At 36.6% G+C, this 10,257-nt stretch overlaps 1 protein-coding gene across 1 annotated transcript; it reads right to left on the bottom strand.

Moving 5' to 3' along the window:
• Window positions 1–578: 578 nt before the first annotated feature.
• On the bottom strand, window positions 579–2,218 carry LOC116175543. Its single transcript, XM_031493708.1, has 2 exons — window positions 1,864–2,218; window positions 579–954 (listed from the first exon to the last, which is right to left on the bottom strand). The coding sequence occupies exons 1-2, from the start codon at window positions 2,216–2,218 to the stop codon at window positions 653–655; spliced, it is 657 nt and encodes a 218-aa protein (XP_031349568.1). The 3' UTR covers window positions 579–652.
• Window positions 2,219–10,257: the final 8,039 nt, after the last annotated feature.

The following is a 10,257-nucleotide window of genomic DNA, read 5'->3' as shown; positions in this document are numbered from 1 at the left end:
TTAAATGTGCCCTAGTCTTGCGATGCTACTTACATGTTTGAACATTTGCCTAAAACTCAATGTACTTATTTACGCAGTATTCGATTTCTCGATAAAAAAATTAATGAATTGATTTATTGGTATTGATTTTCCCATCGCGGTTACCAACTGTCCTTTTGCTCCCGTTATAATTTAGTGCAACACTTTCTTTTCTTAAAAAAAAGGAATACATAAATAATAAGGTAACATCCTTGATACTCATTTTACCTTTCACAGGGTTTAATTAAATTGCCCCGTCTTGCGTATCAAACACTTGATCTTTCTTTTCGATACACAAGAGCTAACATTACCTTATAAATTGCCTTTCACAACTTCCTCATTCCTTAAAACCAGTCCTGTGAATCTGTGCCAGTGTATTTCTGGGTTACGGTCATTCACAGTAAACTTGATCTTCAATAGCTTTCTATAGATTTCTTCATCGTCTACAATAAATTCAAAACTCAGGTAGTATGTCAACCGGTTTTTACCTGTTGAATAATTAAATGCATGCCTCTGTTTTATAAATTTCTATATTTATATGCACATGATTTACACATTATTCTAATAATAAGGTACGGGACTTTGACACTAAAATACGCTAAATTGAATAAGTTACCTAGCTAGGGGATGCGGACTAACTTCGCACGTATGGATACCAGGCGTTGTAAGCCATTTCGGCTGCCTCCCTCTTTTTCCTATGGTCGTGACCTCCTGCGTGAATGACACGATGATCCTCATGTCCTCCGCCGCTTGCCAGGCTTTTAACTCCAATAACCGCCGCCAGCATCAATGCCATTGCGGATACGGCCAGTGCCTTCATTGCTAGTAATCCTACGCCGCCTAATCCGATGGCACCCATCATGGATCCGAACATTCCTCCCAACATCATTAGGCCGCCTCCGCCGCCACCACCTTTATTTTTTCCTCGAGCAGTTCCTGAAATAAACAGGGGCTAAATGGTGGTCAACGTTTACGTTCATCGGATCCCTTTTTTCGTTCAGAGACTATCTTTTCCAAAAGTGGGAGTAAAGTAATGTTTTACTCTCCAGGAACTAAGTAATTCACAAAGGTCTAGTCGAGGTAAGTATCAATTTAAACGTTAACTTAACGATCTGGGATTATGGTAAGGGTACAAGGCGTAGAGATTCGACATATCTATCTTTCAGAATGCTAGGAGCGATAACTTGCAGAAGAGTACTGAACATACGTACCTTTCAATCTCTAAGGTACTTTTCTCAACTTTCCACGCCCTCAGAACTAAAATGCCCTTTTGTTCTCCGTATATGTCATGAATACGCAAGGCATTGATCTCCTAGGAAAAAGAAATACTCAACCCCCCACTTTCTAAAGCGCTCACATTAGGAAAAATATTACTCAGATTAGGTATCGTATAGAAACTGACTTGAAGGCAAACATAGTGGATTTGGCTGAATTTCTTAGTTTGGTGTAGGACAACCAAAGTAACGATGCACCAAAAAGAAATAAAATTCTTCAACCGTTTCCATAGTAAAATCGTTAATTTTAACAGGCGGGTTCAGATATAAAAAGCCTATGCAGCACTTAGCGATATAATATACTTACCTATAATAAAAGGTCTTTATTTGGAGGAACATTCATACATACATGCATCAGCAGACAAAAAGAGCGATCGCTAAAGGTGCATTTCATATTCCATTCACATATCTACTATAAAATAGTACTTGTGTAACTATATTATGTACAGCACAAGAGCTGCCATCTAGGTATTGCACCAGGACACGTTCCTTACTTTTGAAACAGGCCAATAAAACATTATGACTGTAGCTTGAAACTATTGAAAATATTTAAATAAGTTAATTGTATTACCAACTTCCGAATTTCCTTCGTCGCCATCACTTCTGAAAGCTCTTGCCAAATCCTGGCCATCGGGCATAAGTTCCGTGAACTTAATTCGAACTTCGTGCGTTCGTACGTAATTTTCGATAACACCCATCAAGGACAAATCATCCACCGATCTGCTGTCAATGTCGTTTGCGGTTGACGTGCTTATCAAGTGCACACCATCAGTTATTTGGTAGTCTTCCGGTTGTGAGTTTACAAAGTGACGGAACAATTTTCCGATAATTTGCGCCCCATCCCTAAAATCAACCCCCTCCCTGCTGCAATTAACTAAACTCGTCGCAAATATTAAGACACCGCTAAACACTAAAAACCTGGACATGATGTTCTATACTATAACGTCTGATCTAGAATGGCGAATTGCTATTATACCTGTACTTATATACGAGGATATCAAAAAAAGGACCTTCACTTGCCGCAACCATTAAAAATAATTGGAGCAGTTAGAGAAAATAAAGCAAAAAGTATAAGGAGATCGCTACCTACAAGCCGAAGCGGTCGCCGTTTGCATGCCTGATAATGACATCGTCATCGATAGAACGTACAATTCTTGCATAACTGTTTAGTCTACTATTCGCAAATTGAGAAGAAAGTAAACTGGAGCAAGTCACGGTCAATAGGAATAGGGATTCGATCGTCATTTTACGGGCTACAAATTACCGCAACTAGTTCTTGTTAGGCACGCAATTGCGTTACGTGTTAGAACAATTAGTCCAACTCATTATTTACAAGACACGAGCAAGTTGGTTTATATGGTTGTATTTTAGTGGGGAAGAATTTGGGAGTAGATTGGTTCTACATGCAAGTGTGAATTTATCCATCTGGTCCAGCGAGACCTGCTGTTCTGTTCTGATTTTAATTCTTCTAATTGACGATATGCTGAAGGATTAATCCGTTTTCTTTGTCGATGCCAGTAATCGTGACTTTCATTTTTGCATGACACGAAATGTTTGTTGATATTGATAGAATTCATTACAATCAGCCATCCGTCCGTGAAATTACTCCGTGACGAGTACCTAAAAGAAGATTCGCTTCATAAACAGTGATAGACACTCACATACGTCGCATGCCCAATGAAAAAGGCTACAGTGAAGTTAGTCGAGAAAAACCGCCATCGCATTGGGCCATTTTTGAGAAATTCGATTCCGAAACATCACTGTGATAGTACCAAATATTAAAAAAATCCTCTTCACACCTTTAAAATGTAATGAACCTGAATTCTCGGAATTCAGTGTATATTTCATTGAACGCATACCTCCTTCAGAAAACGAAGAAGGTGCCTTCTTCAGAATTAAATTACCGTTGTGTACCAAATCTCGGAAAACCTGGTTGGAAAAGTATGTGGCCTACTTCATCACACAAACAAAAATTTAGACCGATCAATTACCTGGATTCAGTAACCGATCCTGTTTCCATAGTACCTTTATTTTATGTAATAATAAACACACAATACAGAAAATGTTGAGAATACCTGCACTATTAGATAAAATTAGAGTAATTGACATCTTGTTACATCATTTTAAATTAGTGGGGAAAATAACGATGATCTGTCTGAAAATTTCACTACGAGCATTTACGGTACACTTATACATATAGGGTGTGCCAACTAAACTTTACACTTCTTAAATATGCTTCGTGAAAATTAACAAAAAAAAAGAAAACTTCTGGGTAGTTTTTGGTCCTATAGATATACCTCCATAGAAATGGGAACGTTTCAAATTTTCACCACCCGCACGTGTTATCTTTGGACTCGTGAATCAGCACTGTTAATTCTTTTGGGTTTAATTAGCATAACTTCAAATTTATTAATTGGTTGACCGCACTGGAGAAGGAGTTTGGTAGGGAGTACAAATTTTAGTTTAGTAGGTTAGCTGTAGTCCGTCTCACCTTGACTTTACAGTACAGGGAAGTAAGGCAATGGAATTCTTACAGGAGCGCGGAGATGTCGATTTTCTAGATTACAAATGCGCCCATTTTCTTGAAATTATATTCTAATGACATTTGGCATCGTAAAGTTAAGGTGAGACCGTTAATATTGGAATAAAACTGTGCTCATCTATTGTTGTGTCATTAGCAAGCGTAAATAATAATCTTGGCCCGCGGCACTTCACACGGTTTTGTTAAAGAAATTGAGCAGTAGAGAAGATATAAGAATGGAAGTACCAAAGAGTTATGGTGTCTGCTCCGGTTGTCTTGTGAAGATGTCCGTGATTTTACAGAATCGGAATGGTACAATAGAAACGAATCTTTGGAACACTGGGATACAAGTCTCAACTTCATTAAATAGTCCAGTCAACGAAGCAGGTGTAGCGTGCGTGAGCAAGGACCTAACCGATCTTTTGATAAATTTGTTCAGAGTGTTTAGGTAGTGAATATATAAAAAGTCCTGAGGTCCAGGTAACGTGCCGCTAGGTATGGGGGAGATCCCTCTTTAAAATTTTAATCATAGACGCTTCTAGTAGAAACAAACATATCGCATATAGCATAAATTAAATGTACGCATGCGCGAATTGCTCTACGAACCCAACCCACTATACATTGCAAGCTTTATAGGAGAGTTGATGGTGCCCATCGACAGCCCATCTGGGGTGGATTCTGTTCAACTTTGCGCAGTTGACCTATATGACACATGTAACATGGGTCAAATCCAAGGACCTCGTAGCTCTACCGCTTTTTTAGATCCAATTTATGTTTATTATAAATAGATATCGGTGTACGCACAACGTTTCTTAATGTTTCAGTTAATTACTTCACGTTTTCACCCTCTTTGGCCGTGAGGCCCTTGCTAAGAAATTTTTGTGCGCGGCATCCTCATCCTCAGTTGTCGCTTTTGGTCAGGCGTCTATCAGATATGAGCATTGAAACTACTACCGAGGAGGCTACATAGGCTTCATTTTTGCGTTCTATTCTATTGATGAATTCGTCCGTGAGTGCAAATCTATTTAACAAATTTGTTTATGTTTTTGTGATTTTTTATCTTTGCGTAATGTAATGTCGTTTTATATGTACATTTATATTTTTACATATCTATAATTCAAATTGGCATGTTTTTATATATTATATGTTTTTTTTTATTAATTGTTGACGAGTGTAAGTGCACAGACACGTTCCACCTCGCGTTCCACACAATAAAGATCTATCTATCTATCTTTGCCAGTTCTACACGTTTTTACATTTTCTGTGAATTTTAGAGCATTTTAGAGTCGTTATAGCCTCTGATAATGATTATATTTTATGGTTGCTTTTCTACTATGCTCCTTGATCTATTCAAAGTAGCGGAATTTTTCTGTGCTCATCACTATACATTCAGGATACAGTTTTTAGCGCATTTTTGAAAAAAAATACGATATTATATTCGTTATGGCTGTCTATCTGGCTGGCTGGCTGTCCGGATGAGATCTCAGCAATTACAATAGCTAGATACTTCAAATTTTCGCTAAAAGCTTTCTACTATAGTGTGCAGGCTATAGTCTATTTTATTCTACATCTAGATAAATAAACTGTAATTACTTACATACTAAAAAAAATATCACACTGAAAATTAGCAGAAAATATGAACAAAATGTTTACGAGTTTCTCCTCTTCAAAGAAATAGCAATGCTGGTCAAGGCGTTCACTTTTTTTACTTTCAGCTGAAGTGCTTTTTCACAATTATTCTATTTGATCCCATTCTTGAATTTTAAACATTCTTTAACTGCCATTTATTTAGAAGTCCTATAATTCTATAAGGTAAGAACCCTCGTACGCAACGCTCTCTTTTTGGTTGTCCTGTTTGTTGGGGTATTTGTACCTTGTGCTAGATTTTTAGTTGCCACTGCAATTATATTTCATTTTCTATTACCCACGATTCTGCGCGAAATTCTGCAGTCACAAAAATAAAGTAGAAAAATGACCTAGAAGACACCTACAAATTATAAAAATTTGCTGCGGCTAGCACAGATACCACCCGCACACTTGCACATACGCGTTTCTGCCCTTTTATGTTCCACCGCTTAGCCAAAAATAACAATTTGACACAATTGTGCATATGAGATTTTACCCAAACGCTTTTCAGCTCTTCCTTTTATGTCTAAGAATACCTATGTGTACCAAATTTGGTTCCAATCGGTTCAGTCGTTTAGCCAGAAATGAGAGTAGGTACAGACGGGCGGACAGGCCGACATCGTCGAGATTTTGCTTGATTCGTATTCCTGATGTTTCAAAACGTGTATTTTCGTCAAAAAGTGGGGGAGGGGTTCATTTCTTACGCCAATGCAAATACCTCCCTTACTGCCGTGCGGGTGCTAAATAAAATAGGTTATGTTTATGGTAATTTAACGTTACCAAGTGACAACTTTACGATGATCGCAATAGCAGTTGCTAACGGTTCTAGTTATTGGTCGAAAATGGATGTTTCAGTAATTGCTCTTCGTAACACGGTACACGAAAACGTGCGCGTTCTCATGGAAACGATGGGTCGCAGTTTGGGATATTTATATTAACACCTTGTGGCACTTTCATATAAATCGTTTCACTCACCTCACCATACAGGAAATCTGTTTTGATATCGAACTGCAACATTTCCAAATTATTTTGGACCACCATCGCCAGTAACATACGTAAAGAATCGTATCTTTACAACAGGGGAAAAAGTTTTTGTGTAGTCCTTTCCCGGTTTCTGTTGAAAACCCTATCCGCATAGCCTTGCCTTCTAACGTACGTATACGTTCCCCTGAAAGTACCCTGCACCTGGACATTGGTCATGAGAAAAGGTTTCTTACCGGTCACGCGCTTTACACTGCATCCCTTATTTCCGATCACAATAAACGCATTTTTCTGGCAGCTCACTGGTCTTTCATCGTTTTTGGCTTCCTTTTTGCTGGTTATATTTTTTCTTGCGGCAATTGCCAACCATGTGGCCACTCTTTTTACAGCAGTGACTCTCGATACTTTTAAGTTCGTGGATTTCGCACTCTTTTTAGCGTTGCAGTTTTGAATTTCAATTACTACATTGTATTCCTTAATTAAAGTATTCGTAGATTTTACGTTTGATTTTTGTCATTCGTAAATAAGAATGAAAAGTTGCTTAATGTTCACTGTCTAAACTAGTAACATTTATTACCAATAAAATAGTTAACTATTTACTGAGCTAGTACACATGATGTACGATGTACGGGGTTAAGTGGTAGAACAGGCTGCGACCAACTGAACTTTGCCCCATTTCATTATTTAAAATTGGATATATTTTCCCACATATATAATAGAGGCATTATTAATGAGCTCCTAGCGAGTTTATAATTTTGCGATGTTTGTCCGTCTGTCCGTTAGCACGATATCTCGAAAGCGAGTGGACCGATTACGAGGAAATGTTTCAGGTAGATTCTTTATCAAACTTGCAGATCGGAGTTCGTGAATTGGCAATGTTAGCGATATCTATGATTTAGTCGGTATTGTCATGTTCGTAAAAGAAGACGAAGACATTTTGTGTGACTGATATGGCCGGAAGTAAAATATACCTAATCATTCAGAATCTTTATAAATTAATATCGTGCGAGTTTGTCGCTTGTAGCAGTAAACAAGGGATAAAGTACTCCATTTCTTACTATGCGTCAAGAGTGAGGGGTCCTCCAAGTTCTAAATAAATAGACTGGAAGTTCTTAATCTGTACCTATAAATGGTAGGAACTTTAAAACGCGATCGTTATAAGTGTGACTCTTACGGATGATATATTTGTAAACATCCACGCCATTCACTTTCTTAATGTCCTTTTATCTTACGCTCTACTAAATTTGACAGAAAAGAATGGCATAGGTACCTATCATGTAATACTTTCGCTACATGTTGGGTAAAGTAAAAAAGTTTATAAAGCGCAAGAAAATAAGAAACGTCTATGTACCCTTCTCAAACAACAAACATGCCAAAAATAATGCTACACATGTTTCGATACGCGCCCTTTCTGTTTGTTTGGACCGCCTTGTTGTTTGATATTAAGCTGTTTTATTCACAAAAATGTGTTCCCCTTCCAATGCGAGAGCTTTCAGGTAATAATTCAGAATGTTGAATAGATACACACAAACCTTCTAATATTATTCTCCTCTACTTACTATAGGTAAATAGGAGCGTTTATTGCTTGTTATTACAACAAAACTTATCTATTAATTATTATATTGACTTTGTCACTAGAGTTGTACGTCGTTTGGTGTTGGAACTTCGATTCTCGTACAATTTGATAACAGAAAATAATTCCTCTAGGTAGATACTTCAACTTAATTCATAGAGTAACTTTGAAATCCAAACTTTCGTTCCCAAGGGTACAACAAGCGAGACGCGAAAGAAAAGGTGACGTTAAAGTCAATCATCGATTTCCTCTACCTAGTTTAATACTTTTCTTACTATATAGAAACTATTTGTCGGAATTGCTCGGATTAACTATTAGGACCCAATTAATAAAAACATAGTTCGAAGGCCCAAACGTTCCTAATATTTAACCAGCGTCTTATAACTAAGTCATAGTAATGCTTTAAACATAAAAACACGCATGTGCGTATGTGTATCATTGTAACTAAATCAGTGATAGGAAATGTGGCATATTGTCCGTGTGAGGTTCTGGCTAAAATAAATTGGGAAACATACAAAGGTTGTCATTCCGTCTATCCATAGAGACCAACGTCTAACTCTTTACAAAGCCTTCTCCGCCATCTTAGCTTCTCTTGAGATCAAAAAGGGTAATGAATCAATATCATACTTGTTTCAATTTCACTAAGGAGCTGAGGCGCAGGTTTATCTACGAAAGAGCTACGTTTGATGTAGGAAGCTTTTAAAAGTTTACAAAGGAACCGCCTACAAAAGATTTCTGAATTGAAGGTTCGTTTGGGAATAAAACGGTTGTTGTAATTATTTCTAACTAACTATGCAAAAAGGGGAGCGGTGTAACGCAATATTATATCATCCGTTTTTGCGTGGGAATAAGTACCTAAACGCTTAAGTGACAGGTTTTGAAGTAAAGGTACTGCTCAATGCTTCAGATTACAATTTAACATTAGTTAAAAGCAAAATAATAAGGACTAATTGGTTAATTCGATGTAGTGACCTATATTTTAGTAATTTGAGAGAAATATGAATATATAAGACGTAGTGTAAGTTGTTGGCGCTCTATCTTGAATCCGTAGCTGAAAGAGATAACATCCTAACGTAATCAAATATTTGTGCAATTACGGTAATAACAATAATAAACATTGATAAGATGAAGCATAGGATTTGCTGAAAAAGAGTAAAATAGTTAAAACCAAATGTGGATAATAAAATATCAAGATAATTGAATCTACTTCCATTCAATTTCTCATTCAATTTCTCATTCCATTTCTCATTCAATTTCTCATTCAATTTCTCATTCAATTTCTCATTCAATTTCTCATTCAATTTCTCATTCAATTTCTCATTCAATTTCTCATTCAATTTCTCATTCAAATTCGCATTCAATTTTTCATTCATTTCTCATTCAATTTCTCATTCAATTTCTTATTCAATTTCGCATTCAATTTCTCATGCAATTTCTCATTCAATTTCTCATTCAGTTTCTCATTCAATTTCTCATTCAATTTCTAATTAAATTTACGAAGACCGCAGAATCAAAATGAATATAGAATAGATTTAACGGAACACGAAGTAACACTAGATCCAAATATAAAAGGAGAAAAAATTAAAGTTCAACAGTTCAAATGCTTAGGAGTAGCATCAAATTCATGTAAACAAGAATCAGAAATTAACAAAAGAGTACTTCCCAATTATTAATACAAACTTTATACGAAGGGACGAAGTTTTTTGGCAAGGTCTTAGTTATCAATCCGTTTCCCAGTATGAGAAAGTGCGAAATAATTGCAGTTTGAAAGGAAAATTGAATTTCGCGCACTTTTATAGTTGCAATGGTATAATTAGATTAGAACGGTTTGCTATTTATTATATGGAGCGAGGTTTATTTATATATAAGCAATGTACGGTGAAATGCAAGTGCATTCCAATATTTTCATACACACTTAGATTAGGTGAATCGCAAAGAAATTGAATTTTAACGAACACATTGAAATCGAGTACAAATGTTAGTAGTGCATTACAACACGTCAATGCCATTAATACACCCCTGTGATGGAATTGAATATCGTTTCTACGTAAAAAGCCGTGATGATCGCTTCTTCTTTTTTTGCTCATTAACACTAGAGCAATTATGACGATAACGATAATAATGTCTGAATTTCTATCACCCACCACACTTGTAATTTGTTATTAGCGATATCACCAATACACGCAATGTCAGGGTTGGCTACAAAGCGTATAACATAAAAGCCTACACAAACGTCTACCTACAGCATTCCTGATAATGTATCA

The sequence above is a fragment of the Photinus pyralis genome, unplaced genomic scaffold, assembly GCF_008802855.1.
Source record: "Photinus pyralis isolate 1611_PpyrPB1 unplaced genomic scaffold, Ppyr1.3 Ppyr1.4_LG7, whole genome shotgun sequence".
Classification (NCBI taxonomy): domain Eukaryota; kingdom Metazoa; phylum Arthropoda; class Insecta; order Coleoptera; family Lampyridae; genus Photinus; species Photinus pyralis.
Note: the sequence above shows the minus strand (reverse complement) of the source record. Positions and strands in the feature narration are given on the sequence as shown.